This window comes from Diorhabda carinulata, chromosome 3 (genome assembly GCF_026250575.1).
Source record: "Diorhabda carinulata isolate Delta chromosome 3, icDioCari1.1, whole genome shotgun sequence".
NCBI lineage: Eukaryota > Metazoa > Arthropoda > Insecta > Coleoptera > Chrysomelidae > Diorhabda > Diorhabda carinulata.
Genome location: NC_079462.1, coordinates 365,026 through 382,217, shown reverse-complemented (window position 1 = coordinate 382,217; position 17,192 = coordinate 365,026). Strand labels below are relative to the sequence as shown.

General features: G+C 32.8%; 2 protein-coding genes across 2 annotated transcripts; one reads left to right on the top strand and one right to left on the bottom strand.

Moving 5' to 3' along the window:
* Positions 1 to 402: 402 nt before the first annotated feature.
* Positions 403 to 4,532, top strand: LOC130891892 (T-complex protein 1 subunit eta). Its single transcript, XM_057796965.1, has 6 exons — positions 403 to 544; positions 649 to 946; positions 1,007 to 1,619; positions 2,431 to 2,673; positions 3,901 to 4,069; positions 4,132 to 4,532. The coding sequence occupies exons 1-6, from the start codon at positions 539 to 541 to the stop codon at positions 4,423 to 4,425; spliced, it is 1,623 nt and encodes a 540-aa protein (XP_057652948.1). The 5' UTR covers positions 403 to 538; the 3' UTR covers positions 4,426 to 4,532.
* A 1,770-nt stretch (positions 4,533 to 6,302) lies between these two features.
* On the bottom strand, positions 6,303 to 17,150 carry LOC130891891 (PHD and RING finger domain-containing protein 1). Its single transcript, XM_057796964.1, has 6 exons — positions 16,544 to 17,150; positions 16,061 to 16,398; positions 15,655 to 16,002; positions 9,645 to 14,124; positions 6,712 to 6,840; positions 6,303 to 6,624 (listed from the first exon to the last, which is right to left on the bottom strand). The coding sequence occupies exons 1-6, from the start codon at positions 16,751 to 16,753 to the stop codon at positions 6,496 to 6,498; spliced, it is 5,634 nt and encodes a 1,877-aa protein (XP_057652947.1). The 5' UTR covers positions 16,754 to 17,150; the 3' UTR covers positions 6,303 to 6,495.
* Between the last annotated feature and the right edge of the window lie 42 nt (positions 17,151 to 17,192).

Sequence of the window (17,192 nt, the reverse complement as noted above, 5' to 3'; positions counted from 1 at the left end):
ATGATAAATTTTATACGAATACTTCCTATGTTTAAATTTAGCGGTAAAATCTGAAATCTAAGCACTCACGATCTTTTCTGTTCCTCTTAGCAAACCCAAGTGGAATGGATTAGGAGGCGTTTTGAGCATTGGGATAAATATTAAGTGATGACGAAACAGAAAAAATAAAGCGAAAGCTTTAAAATTTTATGTTATAAAGATTTTTTAGTGGAGTGCTTAACTGATTTGCATTAAAGTAAAATCAAAATATCTTCTCCGGTGATAGTAAAATATTTGGTTGTGCGTCACAAGACTGCTTCAAAAGTACTTATAATGTCCCATACCGCATAAAATAATAAGATACATTCTCATGGTTGCAGTTTACGTTGCTTGAGTTTTGAAAATTATTGAACGCGAACGCTTAGTGGAATGCATGTCTAATAATTGGCAAAACTTATTTTTGACGTTTCGTCTACTCTGCGTTAAAGTGTTGCACGTGAAAAATTAATCTAAAATAATTATAAAAGAATATATTATTTATCACTGATTTTATAACGAAATGATGGTTAGTTCGATAAATATTTCAATTATTTTTATTAATTCTATATTCTAATCTTTTTAACTGAAATTAGGTTAGTCGGCGATTCTTTATATATCGTTTTCTTTTAGCAACCTCAAATTTTATTATTAAAAGAGGGTACCGATTCCTCCCAAGGTAAACCCCAACTAATTTCAAACATTAACGCCTGCCAAACCGTAGTTGATGCTGTACGTACAACATTGGGGCCTAGAGGAATGGATAAACTAATTGTCCAAAAGGTCGGTAAGGCGACTATATCAAACGATGGAGCAACTATATTGAAATTATTAGATATAGTTCACCCAGCTGGTAAAACGTTGGTGGATATTGCGAAATCTCAAGATGCTGAAGTAGGAGACGGTACTACAAGTGTTGTTTTACTAGCAGGTAAATTTATTTTTTATATATATAAAATCTCGTAATTAGAAATGTTAATATGAATTTTAGGGGAGTTTTTGAAACAAATTAAGCCTTATATTGAAGAAGGCGTTCATCCTCGAATTATAATTAAAGCGGTTAGGAGATCTTTTCAAATTTGTTTGGAGAAAATTAACGAATTATCGGTTAAAATTAACAAATCCAACGCGGAAGAGTTTCGATCTCTTTTGGAAAAATGCGCGGCTACGGCGATGAGTTCAAAACTCATCAACCAACAGAGATCGTTCTTTTCTAAAATGGTAGTAGATGCAGTTTTACTATTAGACGATTTATTACCTCTGAATATGATCGGTATCAAAAAAGTTCAAGGCGGCGCTTTACAAGATTCGATTCTAGTAGCTGGTGTGGCTTTTAAAAAAACTTTCTCCTACGCCGGCTTTGAGATGCAACCAAAGATTTATAAAAATTGCAAAATCGCCCTTTTGAATATTGAATTAGAATTGAAAGCCGAAAGGGACAACGCAGAAATTAGAGTCGATAATGTTAAGGAATATCAAAAAATCGTCGATGCCGAATGGAATATTTTATACAATAAGTTGCAAAAAATATACGAATCCGGAGCTAATGTTGTATTGTCCAAATTACCCATCGGAGATGTTGCTACTCAATATTTTGCCGACAGGTATTTATATAATTTTTTTTATTTAATTATTATTAGGATTTTAATTAAATGGAAAGGATTACAATGATATGGACACAAATGAAATGGAGATTGATGAGAAAAGATTGCCAAGAAACTACATGGGACGGTCAAATTGTTTAGGAAATGGAAAGTCTCGAAGTACATGATTGGAACAGTCAGAAGCAGTACAAAAAGAAATGGAAAACTGATAGTAGAGTACTGACACAAATAGAATGGAGATTGAAGGAGAAAAGATTACCAGGAAGACCAGAAACTACATGGGAAGGTCAAATTGTTTAGGAAATGGAAAACCTCGGAGTACTAACTGAGCTTTTATCAGACTAATTTGGTTGAAAATTCACTTTTACCAAATTAACCTCTTATGTCAAATGAATTAGTCAAAAATGAGATTATCCAAGTATATTTTGGTCAAAAAACACTTATCACCATCACATGATAGTAGACAGGCATATACTCAATAAGCAAACCTAACACAATTAACCTAACCTAAAAAATCCTTACAAATCCCTCTCTGCAGAGGAAAATATTTTCTATATCAGGACTGTTCCATAAATTAACTATATCTATCATGAAAATATCCCTATCCCATAATAAATACAATCCAACAAGTCTTTTCCTTTCCACGCTTTAAGGATCTATCTAGGATTGTATTAGATCCAAAACTATTTTTTTTGCAATTTCCAAAATCATTTGTATATAATTTATTGTCATTTTTTACACGCTTTTGTAATCATCTTTCTCGATTCAAGCGATTTTATTGTATATTTTTGTATGATTATCGTTTATCCAGGGATATGTTTTGCGCTGGTCGCGTCCAGGAGGACGATATGAGGAGAACCCTTAAAGCTTGCGGTGGTGCAGTTATGACAACAGTTAACGATATCAACGATAATGTACTGGGTAAATGTGATTTGTTCGAAGAGAAACAGATCGGCGGGGAGAGGTACAATTTCTTTAAGGGTTGCCCTAATGCTAAAACTTGTACTTTGATTCTACGAGGGGGAGCCGAACAGTTCTTGGAAGAAACAGAAAGGTAAAAAAAAATCATTTATTATTGTTTTTATTAGTGTACTGAAAATTATTTTAATAGGTTATCGAGATTTGGGGTTTTTCTGTTATTGTACTGTAATTTTTTTGTATAATTTTTTGTTATAAATGTTGATATTTATACTTTTTATACTTAAAAATTGGTATAAAGTAGTTTTTTGGCTCTAAAAAAATAAAAAAATCGTCCGGTTTCAATGATTTTTTTTCAATTCTCCGTTTTTATGTTGAATTTCTCTCTTTTTTCACCATAAAAATTTCAGATTGCAGTTGTAGCATACTGGGTGTTACAAAAATTGATTGGCGGTGGACAAAAATTTGAAAATGAAATGTTTGGATGACTAAAATGACATTAAAAGGCACTAAAAGAATTGCAATTAACAAAATGTTTATTTTTACCTGTATTTTATGACAAAAGTTTCTAATTTCAATTTTAATATACAGGGTATAACAAAAATTGACTTGTGGTGGCCAAAAATTTGAAAATGGAAAGTTGGATTACTAAAATGACATTAAAATGCACTAGAAGAATTCCAATTAACAAAATTTGTCGATTTTTACCTGTATTTCATCATAAAAGTTTCCAATTTCTATTTTAATATACATGGTATAGAAAAAATTGGCTTACATTGGCCAAAATATTCAAATTAAAATCTTTGGATAACTAAAATGGCACTAAAAGCTTCCCAGTTAACACAAATCGTCGATTTTCTCTTGTATTTCACCATAAAAGTTTTCGGTTTTACTTCTAGCTTACAGGGTGTCTCAAAAATTGATTCAATTGTCAAAATATTGAAAGTCAAGTGTTTGGATGATTAAAATGGTACTAAAAGCTCCCTGTTAACAAAAATTGTCCATTTTCTATTGTATTTCACTATAAAAGTTTCAGATTCCACTTGTAGCATACAGGGTGTCTCAAAAATTGATTCAAATGGCAAAAATATTGAAATTCAAGTGTTTGGATGACTAATATGGTTGAATTTTTGTAAATTTTATCATATCATCCACCTTTTTACTTTTCTTTGACCTGGTGATGTCCTATTATCTTCCCACTTTTATTTGAACCGTTCAAACCACCATATACAACCCCATAAAAGTTTGAATGTGGTTTACATCGAATCGAATGTCTTTAGTACTGCTCGGTTGTCTGTAAGCAATTATGTACCCCAAAACGATTGATTTCAAGTGAATTTTGTGTTTTTACAAAAATTTTCAGATCTTTACACGACGCTATAATGATCGTTAGGAGAACTATTAAAAACGACGCCGTTGTAGCAGGTGGAGGTGCTATCGAAATGGAACTATCCAAAATATTGAGGGATTATTCTCGTACCATAGCAGGAAAAGAGCAATTGTTGATAGGAGCCATCGCGAAAGCTTTAGAAGTATTAAAAAAAATAGAAAAAATAAATTTTCATCATTAATTCGATTGTATGTTTTTTTTTAGGTAATTCCACGTCAGTTATGCGACAACGCAGGTTTCGACGCCACCAATATATTGAACAAATTGAGACAGAAACACGCCCAAGGGCATTGTTGGTACGGAGTGGATATAAACAATGAAGATATCAGCGACAATTACGAAACGTGCGTTTGGGAACCGGCCGTTGTTAAAATTAACGCTTTAACAGCCGCTACCGAAGCCACTTGTTTGATATTGTCCGTAGACGAGACTATCAAGAATCAAAAATCCGAACAACCGCCCCAGATGGGCGGTCGCGGTATGGGTAGACCCATGTAGAACCCCAACCGCAACGGTTTTTATTTTCATGCCTTCCTAGGTTACTAATTTATCTTTAACGTCGCTGTAATTTTTTTTCTCTTTTCTAATAAAGCTTAACTCTCATATTTCGTTCGTTTTCGTAATGTTATATAGGGTGAGACAAAAAAAATCGAAACCGAATTGGATTTTCGCATATTTTATTACATTAATTACAGTTTGTGTTTATGTATTGATCGTTCGTGTTATTTATTGGAGAATATATACACTGTGGACCCAAAAAAAAGCTGTCTGGAAACAATTGTTTGTCAGATTTCTTCTTCTATATTACCGTCACTGAAGGTGGTGTGTATCGGATATCGAAACGTTGTAATTGTGAGTTTTATACTAGTGGTAGTGTAAATAGTGTGTTCGATATGTTACAATAGTTTTCGATTCCGATTTTAGTGTACAAAAAGTGAAACGGTTGCTAAAAAATGTATTATAGAAGAAAATCGTACTAAAAACATCGAAATGAACAAAAATCGTCGATTTTCTCTTTAATTTTACCCTAAACGTTTTTTATATAAATTTTAGAATACTGGGTGTCGTAAAAATTGACTCACTGTCGTCTAAAAATTGAAAATAAACTGTTTGAATGACTAAAATGGCACTAAAAGCTCCCTAGTAAACAAAATTTGTCGATTTTTCTTCAAATTCTACCAAAAAGTTTCTATTTCAAACTTTAGTGTACTGGGTGTCACAAAAATTGACTCACAGTGGCAAAAAAATTGAAAAAAAACTGTTTGGATGCCTAAAATGACACTAAAAGCTACCCATTGAACAAAAATCGTCGATTTTTCTCTTTAATTTCACCAAAAAAGTTTCTAATTTCATTTGTAGTATACAGGGTGTTTCAAAAAATGACTGACAGTGGCTAAAAATTTGGAAATTAGATCTTTGGATGACAAAATGGCAGTAAAAGCTTCTCCGTTAACAAAAATCGTCGATTTTTTCTTTAATTTTACAAAAAAACTTCTAACTCCTCTTGTAGTAATAGAGGGTGTCTCCAAAATTAACTCACGGTGGTCAAAATTTGGAAATGAAATCCTTGGATCACTTAAATGGCACTAAAAACTTCCCAATTAACAAAAGTTGTCGATTTTCTCTTGTATTTCGGTATAAAAGTTTCCGATTCCACTTGTAGCATACAGGGTGTCTCAAAAATTGACTCACATTGAAAATCAAATGTTTGGAAGCCTAAAATGACACTAAGAACTTCCCATTGAACAAAAATCGTCGATTTTTCTCTTTAATTTCACCAAAAAAGTTTCTAATTTCATTTGTAGTAATACAGGGTGTCTCCAAAATTAACTCACGGTGGTCAAAATTTGGAAATGAAATCCTTGGATCACTTAAATAGCACTAAAAACTTCCCAATTAACAAAAGTTGTCGATTTTCTCTTGTATTTCGGTATAAATGTTTCCGATTTCACTTGTAGCATACAGGGTGTCTCAAAAATTGACTCACATTGAAAATCAAATGTCTAAAATGGCACAAAGTTTCCCAGTTAAAAAAATCATCGATTTTCTTCAATATTTCACCACAAAAATTTCCGATTTCACTTGTAGCATACAGAGTGTCTCGAAAAATCACTCGAGATGGTCAAAAGTTTTAAAAACAAATATTTGAATGACTAAAACGGTACCAAAAACACTCCAGTTAATAAAAATCGTCTACTTTCTCTTATAGTCTACGAAAAAAGTTTCCGATTCCAATTGTAGCATACAGGGTGTCACAAAAACCGAGTATAATTAAAACTAGAAACATTCCAATAAAAAAAATAGTTTCTTCTATTTCATACCAAAGGAATTGGAACGAAAATTACCTAAAAATTTAATCAAAAAAAAAAATCACCTTCCGTATCTATTTTTAATATATTTACTAAAAACCTTACAGTCAATACATTTAAAAATTTCCAAATAGAATCACAAGAGAGTGAAATAATTATATAAATAATTTTCTACAAATTAAATAATTATTTTCCATTTTGTTTTTTTTTTAATAATAATAATTAGCCTTATATATGTACATCATATACTACTATACATCTACATCTTCTGGGGATTGACGGAACTAGAAGAAGTCACCTTCTTACTGTGCCGAACTTTCCTAACGTAAGCTTCGATCAGATTCTTAATTTTCGTCGGATTTATTTCCCCCGATTTGTTGTGACATATCTGGGAATAACACATATCAATCAAAATAACTCAGAATAAAAAACCAAATATACCAAAAAAAAACAGAACAAACTCGAATTTATTTACCTTAGGAACACTTCGTCTCATAATATCTTTGTATTCCTCTTTGTTTATACGTTTCTTGTTGTAGTGAGGTTTCAGTACCAATTTCACTTCTTCTACCACCCTTTCCTGTCTATTTAACTTCTTGAGGAACTATAAAAAATTAACGATTGCTCACTCTCGAAAAACCATGAAGATTAAACTAGATAATTATTTAATATTGTTTAAAAACAAATTTTAATTAAATAAAAAATTGTTTTTAATAATAAACATGATCTGAAATGAGATTTTTCATCTTGAGTATACGCTATTTTTAATATACTGTAGTTTGATCACTTTTTTAATATACAGAGTGTCTCAAAAACTAAAAAAATATTTGATAAAATAAAATTCGTCAAATTTTCTCTTATATTTCATTTTGCAAGTTTCTGATTTCGATTTTGGTATACAGGATGTTACATACTTTGAATTCATATCGAATATTTCGAGAAATATATACACGGTGGCGACGGAAAACTAGAAACAAAAAGTTTAAAATATAATGAAATGTTAAGAAATAGTTTTGTAAGCATTAGAAAAATAAAATTTGTTACAGCCGCGTTTGTATTTTACTATAAACGTTATTCAATTCGATTTTATTATACTGGGTGTTTCAAAAAAGGCCAAAAATTGGAACAATATTTATGAAAACGCAATTAAAACAATGTATAAGCATCGAAAGAACAAAATTCGGAGAATTTCCTCTTATATTTTATTATGAACGTTTTTGATGTCGATACGGTTTGCAAATTTATCTATATATACACGGTGGCGACAAAAAATTAGAAAAAATGTTTCTAAAAAAAACTGAAAAAACGAAATCCAAACAATTTTCTCTTATGTTCAACTTTAAACGTTTTTAATTTCGATTTTAGCATACAGGGTGTTGAAAACTTTGAATTAATATCGAATATTTCGAGAAATATATACACGGCGGCGACAAAAAACTAAAACAATGTATAAAATACAATGAAACGTCGAGTAATAATTTTGTAAACACTAGAAAGATAGAGTTTGTCAAAACAGCGTTTCTATTTCGCTATAAACGTTATTCAAGACGGTTTTAGTATACAGGGTGTTTAAAAAAATGATCAAAATCTGGAAAAACGTTAATGAAAAATCATTTAAAACATTCTACAATCATCGAAAGTCGTAAATCCACAGGATTTTTCGTTAAATTTTACTATAAACGTTTTTTACTTCAATTTTAGCATACAGGGTGTTGCAAACTTTGAATTAATATCGAATATTTCGAGAAATATATACACGGCGGCGACAAAAAACTAAAACAATGTATAAAATACAATGAAACGTCGAGAAATAATTTTGTAAACACTAGAAAAATAGAGTTTGTCAAAACTGCGTTTCTATTTCGCTATAAACGTTATTCAAGACGGTTTTAGTATACGGGGTGTTTAAAAAAATGATCAAAATCTGGAAAAACGTTAATGAAAAATCATTTAAAACATTCTACGATCATCGAAAGCCTTAAATCCACAGGATTTTTCGTTAAATTTTACTATAAACATTTTTTACTTCAATTTTAGCATACAGGGTGTTGCAAACTTTGTATTAATATCGAATATTTCGAGAAATATATACACGGCGGCGACAAAAAACTAAAACAATGTATGAAATACAATGAAACGTCGAGAAATAATTTTGTAAACACTAGAAAAATAGAGTTTGTCAAAACTGCGTTTCTATTTCGCTATAAACGTTATTCAAGACGGTTTTAGTATACGGGGTGTTTAAAAAAATGATCAAAATCTGGAAAAACGTTAATGAAAAATCATTTAAAACATTCTACGATCATCGAAAGCCTTAAATCCACAGGATTTTTCGTTAAATTTTACTATAAACATTTTTTACTTCAATTTTAGCATACAGGGTGTTGCAAACTTTGAATTAATATCGAATATTTCGAGAAATATATACACGGCGGCGACAAAAAACTAAAACAATGTATAAAATACAATGAAACGTCGAGAAATAATTTTGTAAACACTAGAAAAATAGAGTTTGTCAAAACTGCGTTTCTATTTCGCTATAAACGTTATTCAAGACGGTTTTAGTATACGGGGTGTTTAAAAAAATGATCAAAATCTGGAAAAACGTTAATGAAAAATCATTTAAAACATTCTACGATCATCGAAAGCCTTAAATCCACAGGATTTTTCGTTAAATTTTACTATAAACATTTTTTACTTCAATTTTAGCATACAGGGTGTTGCAAACTTTGTATTAATATCGAATATTTCGAGAAATATATACACGGCGGCGACAAAAAACTAAAACAATGTATAAAATACAATGAAACGTCGAGAAATAATTTTGTAAACACTAGAAAAATAGAGTTTGTCAAAACTGCGTTTCTATTTCGCTATAAACGTTATTCAAGACGGTTTTAGTATACGGGGTGTTTAAAAAAATGATCAAAATCTGGAAAAACGTTAATGAAAAATCATTTAAAACATTCTACGATCATCGAAAGCCTTAAATCCACAGGATTTTTCGTTAAATTTTACTATAAACGTTTTTTACTTCAATTTTAGCATACAGGGTGTTGCAAAAGTTGATTTTAGAATAATATAAATACAGTGGTAAAAAAATTGCAAAAAAATATTGAATAACATATTGAGAACAAATTTAAATACTTTAAATTTCGTTTTTATAAAAATAGAAACGGAATATTATGTTAAAAAGTAGCCATACTCAACAAAAACAAAAAAAAATACAAAGTAGAGAAATGAGATTTCCAAGAAAAGTAACAAACAAGTTAAGATAAAACAATAAAAAGGAAAACCGATGAGAAAAAATAAAGAAAATCGAAGAATAAGATGAAAGGAAATGAAACAAAAGACAAGGAATACCAAAAAAAAAAAAAATCATCATCATCATAAAATTCTAAAGCTCACCTTATCCTTGACTTGCATTTCCACCGCCGAATTGGGAAGTTCGTCCAAAATCTTCAAATTATCCTCGTCCAATTTAACACCGACCGTTTTGGTTTTACCCGATTTTTTACTAAATTTCTTCTTCGATTTCGCATTATAACTCGGCGAACCGAATAAAGCGTCGAACGCCGAAACCGGTTTCACCGTCGGTTTACTTTTACCTTTAATAATCGGTTTAGTTACGATTTCGCTAGGCGGATCGAACAGATCCTCGTAATCGCTACTACCCGGCGAATAGGGCGAATCGAAATCCAATAATACGTTATCGTCGGCGTTGCCGTTCTGCGCTCTCTTTCTTATTATCATTTTGTTACTTTTGGCCGGCATCGGTTTAATCGGCGTCGATTTAATGGCCGATTTAGTCGGCGGTATTTTAACCGATTTAATTATATTCGGCAAAACTATTCGTTGAGGTATCGGCGACGGTACGGTCGGAGTTATCAACGAAGTATTCAATATGTTTATCCTGTTCGTCGGTAGAGCAGTTGATAACGGCGTAGAGGTATTCAACGTAGTCGGTACCGATGAAAAAGGTATTGTTTGAGCTACCGGTTTAGTATTTTGTATTTGATTCGTTCTGTTATCTGGAGATTTATCTATATTCGAATCGGGCGTAACGACTTGTACGCTACTTTGAGAATCCGCCGGTTGTATATCGGCCAATAGAGGAGGAGTGAGAGATTTCGAATTTTCCGGTACGGGATTAATCGATTTTTCGATTAAATCCGCCGTTTTACTATCGATACTTTCGGGATTATCTTGTATTTGTATATCCGGTGTGGGGGAACGGGATTTAGTAGGTTCGAAAGGATCGTAAGCGTCGGGGGAACTGGGCGGCGAATTAGGTGGTTCTTGGGGGGTGCTAGGTCCTTTATGACCGGGACTTATCCTTACGTCGTTTTCGACGTTATTTTCGATTTCGTCGTCGGGATCAATTAAGGGATTATTTATGGCGCGTATTTGTGGCGGTTTAGGCGCTAAAGAGAATTTAATTTGCGGTTCCGGCGGCGTTTTAGGACCGATACCACGTTCGGGTGTAACGATTTGTTGCGACGACGAATCGGCTTGCACTTGATTTTCGTTTTCGCTATCGGTGAGTACTATTATTTGTTTAGGGGATGGGGTTAATTCTTTGAAAGGCGATTTTTCCAAATCGATTATAGCTACTGGTTTCACGCCGCTCAAATCGCGTTTGGCTTTTTTCTTTTTACGTTTTTTATTAGTTATTTCGTCCGGTTTTCTTTTATCTCTTGTCGTTATGTCTCTCTTTTCGTTTTCGTTATTAAAACAGACGCTAACTAATATATTATCACCGGAAGCGAAAACTTCTTTACTAGGCGGCGGGGTGCGTTCGCGTTCGTGTCGACGTTTCTTCGATCTATTTCTCTTATCGTCCTTCTTCTTTTTTTCCTTCTTCTTTTTATTGTTGTTGTTGTTATTATTATTATTGTTGTTATTATTATTCACGGTTACCGTTAAACTTTCGGTTCTTAATAATTGGGGATTGTCTATTAATCGGGGTGGCGTCCAAGATGGGGATACTTGCGAATTTGGCGACCAATCTCTTTTTCTTCTAGTAGGACTTTCGGATCGACGACCGCTTCGCGGTCTCCTTTTACTTTTAGTTTTATCGTCGATTTTTCTTTTATATCTGCTCGAAGATCGTTTTCTCTTTTTATTTTTTTGTCCTTTTTTAATTGGGGTTTTAGATCTAGTACGCGATCGGTATTTTCTTCGTTGTTTGCGCGATTTCGATAACGACCGTCGTCGAGGTGATCTGGTTAACGATCGACGATTTTTCGAAGGGGATCTTACCGCTGGATCGTTACGGAGCGGCGGCGTATAAGATCGACTTCTCGATCTACTAGGCGTATTTCTGATATCTCTTCCGAATTGATCTTTCGCTATAAGCGGTCGCGGTTTTTCCGCTATAATCGCTCTAACGTTATACCTCTCCAATTCTTTACGTTTCTCTTTTTTCTTTTCCTTCTTATTTTCCCTTTCGCTAGATCGACGCCTATTCCTATCTTTATCCCTATAATTCCTCTCCTTATTACTCTTACTGATCTTCTTAAACGAAGTAGTATTAATTACTTCTTCTTGTTCTTCTTTATTATCTATTACTTTTTCTTTATTATTATTATCTACGTTGTTGTTCGATTTGTCCGGTTCGTTTTCTTCGTTTACAATTTCTTTATCTTTATTTTTATCGACTATTTCTCCTTCTTCGTAATCTTCCGGTCGTACTAAATCCAATTCGGATTCTTTGGCGTTTATTTCCAAAGCGTCCGCATCGGAATTTACAGTTTTCAAATCGTGATTTTCATCGAAATCGTTCCTCTCTTCGTCCGATATCATTTCCGTATCCAATCCTTCCAAACCTTGTTTTTGAATTTTTTCGTCCAAACAAGGCGTATAACTTCGTTCTTCTTCGCTTATATCTTCCGTCATTTTATTAATATCCGTTATGGAAGTTAAATTTTTATCTTTTTTAACGACATTTTCGTCATCTTCCGAATCGCTATACAACAAATTACTATTCTTCTTAACGCATATTTTATCGTCGTCGTCGTCGTTATAAGGCGTTTCCGGATCGTAACGATCTTCTTCGTTTTCCGGTTCGTAATTAGATTTTTCGTTATCGGTTATTGCCAACGTTTCGTCCGTACGTAAACAATCTTCGGGATCGTACGTCATATCGTTTTGTTCGCGAAACGTTTCTTCGGGATCGTACATTTCATCGGGTGGATTCAAATTTGGGGAAGAACAACTAATTTGGGGATCGTATTTATCATCGGGAGGTTGTTTCGAATTTGGAGTAGTACCAATTTGGGGATCGTATTTATCATCGGGGGGTATTAAATTAGGGGAGGAAGTAATTTGGGGATCGTACGTTTCGCGGGGGGGTTTTAAATTAGGGGAGGAAGTAATTTGGGGATCGTATTTTCCGTCGTCGTCGTCGTCGTCGTCGGGGAGTTTTAAATTGGGGTTGGTATTAATTTGGGTATGATAATCGGTTGTTGATAAAGTTATATCGGTGTGTATGGCCATTGTTTTACTTTCTTTGGAATATATACTGAAATTCGGACATTCGTCGTCGGATTCTTCTTGTTTCGAATATATATTTGTATTTGGACAACCTTCTAACGAATCTTCATTGTAATAATCGTAATTTTTTATATTTTCCGATTGTTTTTCGTTCGATTGAATCGATTTTTCTTTTTCTAAACTAACCGTCGACGTTACGGCGGTTTCTTCTTGTAATTTATCGTCGTCTATAACCATATCCGGTTCGCTATCGTTATTATCTTCTTCTAATCCTAATAACGGCGGCATCGGCGGCGGCGATAAAGGTCTATATTCGCCTTCTTCGTTTCTAGTAGTCGTTACGGTTTCTATATCGCTGTAAATATCCAATTCCGAATCGTCGTTTTGATTATTACGTTCTTCCCGTTCTTCATCTTGTTGTTGTTGTTGTTCTTCTTCTTTTTCGTCTCGATTATCTTCCGCATTATCACCGCTCAACGTTCTATTCGAATAATCTTGCGGATAATCGTTATTATCGTTATTATAATTCGAATAATTATTAATCGATTCGTTATTATAAAAACTGTTATTCGAATGATAATAACCTGTCGATTGTCTCTGATATCTATTCGGTCGATTATAATTTTGATTATTACCGTATCTTCTGTTCTGATTATAATACGGCGTTTCTTTGACTATACCTTTTTCTTTGTTCAAATCTATTTTGAATTTACCCGTCGAATCGATCGAATACGAACAATTTCTCGAATACAATCGTTCTTGATCGGTTAATATCGTATCTAATATATCGGAACTACTCGATACTACTTCCGGTATTATCAAGTTCTTTTGTCGTAACGTTCTTCGCATAACGTTAACGTCCGATCGATTAGGCGCTCTTCTAATCAATATCTGCGAACCGAAATTTTCTTCTTCTTCTTGTTCTTCGTCGGTAAAATAATCTAGAGCGTCGTTTTGTCCGAATAGATGTAGGGTTGGTATACCCGCGTTGTGTCTAATACTACTTATGGTACCGGATGCCGTACTACCCGGTTTCCTATCGATTATTTTTAATTCGTTCACATTTTGCGGTCCGCATATTCCCAATTGTTTGGCCAGACGTTTTTTTGCCGTTTTCGGTGGCGCCGCCGAACGTTTTTTACCATTTTTTCTTCCTTTCGTCCTTTTTTGTACCGCTTCCGTTAATCCCGTTACCGGATCGATTTCGTAAACCGTTCTATACCGCGTTCTTCTTCTTCGTCTTCTTCTTTTTCTCGATCGAGATGTAGTACTGGTTACCGTCGTCGTCGTCGTTATCGTCGTCGTCGAATTTTCCGTCGGGAGATTTCGTAGATGACGGTTATTAGCTATTCGACGTCTAACTCGTTCCGTTTGCCTCGTACGTGGTAATATTCTGTAGGGCAAAAATTTTTACATCAAAAAAATCGAAATTAACGAAAAAAAAAAACGTTTTTTCGAGAAATTATTTCAGTCGCCTCGTCCACTAGCTAGGTATTAACTGACAACTGACTTTATTTTGACGTACGTCAATGTCATATTGAACTTTGACATTTTATTTGTCATAACTATCGAAATGACCTTGACGGTATACCAACATGAACCAATGATAATGAACCAAAATAATTTTTTTTCGAAAAATGTCGAATTAAATGAAAGCATGTGGCAACGCTGTCGGTTGAAAACTCTAATATCATACTATCATTCAAAAAAAGTAAAATTAGAAAGAGAAAAACAACAAAAAAGTCGAAATAAGGAATAAGAAATGAAAAAAGAAAAAATTAAGACAACAAATTAGTTGAAAAGGAGGAATATAAAAGGGTAAAAAAAGAAAGATGCAAAAGAAAAAAATAAGAAGAAATGAGAATGTGAGAAGAAAAAAAAATTAATTCAGAATGAGAGGTTAAAAAATAGCAAAAGAGAAATAAAAGTGATTATAAATAGGAATAGAAGAAAGGAATGAGGAAAAGAGAAATATAAAAAAGAGAAAGGAATTACATGATGAATTAGGAGAAAAAAAAAGAAAGGAAGAATAAAAAGTAGTAGAAACAGTTACAAAACAAAACAAAAAAAAATGACAAACGAAAAAGGATAGAGATTTAAGTAGAAAATAAGACGAAATAGAGAAAAAAAAAAGAATAGGAACTAGTAAGAAAGTAACACATAAAGAAAGAAAAAATGAGATGAAGACTACCCTATTCATTTTCCCCAATATTCTGATGTTTGTGTTTAAATTCTTCATACAAATTCCTTTACTTTATCTATAAACTGATCCTCATTGTTAATTTTGATGCCCCCCCTTTTATTTCGTTAAAATTTATCGCAATCTGCGCCCCAAAAAAATCATATAATCGATTAACAGATCACAGATGTCATTGTAACACCAACAGTCTACCAGCGTCGTTTTTGAACTGCACTTTGAGATAATTTCGCAAAAAATCGTTTCAATAACGTTTAAATAAATAATAAACAAAAATACTGTCACTTTCGTATATTCTACCAGTTAAATTTAGTCGATTTTCTCAGTCATAACTAAATGTATAAATTATTTACTTACTACGTGTTAAAAATTGTTTTTCTTTTCTCATATCCTCAACATTTTTCCATCTCTTGTGCTTCTAAATTGTTCCAAAAACCACTATTACACTAGTTTTGAATATACCAAAAGTAACACAGACAAAAAATTGAAAAAAAAAACGAAACTAAGACGTCAAAATAAGTGATAGGAAAAATAATAAAAATCGTAAATTACACTCGATTCATTATTTTTTTTTAGTAAAATGTAATAGTTTCAGTCCCACCCAAAATCTTAACTAATTTCAATAAAATAAACACCAATTTTAATAAATAATAACTTATAATGACACACGAAAAAAAATGTACGTAAATCAAATGTTAACAATAAAGAAAAAATTTAAAAATTCACCTCGTGGATCTGTTGTTTCTCAGCTGGACCGACGTATCTAATCCTGCGGAATCATGAAATAAAATCCTTAAATCGTATTCGTATGAATCGTTTTCCCTCGTCGGATTACACAATTCGCAAAACCACGATCCAACTGGAACTTCATTGAGAGGAGGGTTTAAACAATAAAGATGGAAACCTAAATCGCAACCGTCGCACAATAACATCCTATCTTCGTGATCGTTAGATCCGCAAATCTCACAAAAAGTCGGATCCTCAAATATATCCACTTCATTTTGAGGTTCAGGACGTTCTATAGGAATCCGTCTAGTTATCTTACCATTACCGCGAGATCTCACCAGAATCAAGCTAAATACAATAAACAAATACAATCACGAAATATAAAATTTTCATTTAAACTAATTACCTGTATTCCTGTCTATCAATGGGACAAGTATTAACATTTTTCGACCATTCTTGTAAACATTCTAAACAAAACATATGATCGCAAGCCTCAGGTGTACCTATCTCTTGATTTTTAAAAGAAACCAAACAAATAGCACATTTATCTGATTCTCCGTCACTAAATTCAGATTCTGTATGAATTTTATTCGTATTCTTAACTTCTCGATCAGAATAATCAGATTCTAATTGACTCATGGAAAAGTCGCTATCAGAATCACTTTGTAATCTCTTGGGATTAACAGAACGACGTTGCCCTATGTCTGAATCATCTGATTCTACATCAGAATCAGAATCTACTCTCTGTAAAAACAGAGTGAATAAAAAATTAGAACAAGAAATAATTACCATGCATTATTGATGGATTCGATATAAATATTTGATACTACCAACAACTAGTTATTCAAAAAGAATCCTCTAAATTATTATAATATTTAAAAACACGTACCATAATTTTTTTCCTATGATTAGTAAGTATTGGACTACTATCACTGTCACTGGAACTAGATCTAATTTCTTGTAATTTTCTCCTTTGTCTAAGAAAAGATGAACGTCCTATAATGGGGCTCCCACTGGAACTACTACCTGGACTATCATTTAATCTTCGATCTTTTCTCTTACGTTTCGGTCCGGCATCACTGTCTTCGCTACTGCTCATCTTTGATGTTTCACAAACGTTTCAATGCATTGATTTCGGTTATATTACAAGGTAACTTGTGATTTTAAAAGGTTATTAAACGGTGAGTAGCTCAATAATCTAAAACACTTAATGTTTCTACGACTAAAACAATTCTATAAAGCAAGTTGACATGTCTAGTTTTTCTCCGCCAATGCCAATATGGCGTAATCGAGATCAAAAGGGATTGTTCTTTTCGACTAAAACGTCTTCACGGTTAGTATTAAATAAGGCTGTATATATATTCCTTATGTGCACTAATCAGAGATAATAAGGTGTTTTCAAATAAATATATAGTACTAATACGTCCAAGTTGTTTCTTTTAGTATAATAAAACTAATTTAAAAATTACTTATAATACGAATATCTAAGATCTACTGGAAACTTTCTCGGAAAACAAAATAGATTAAAAAGAGATAGT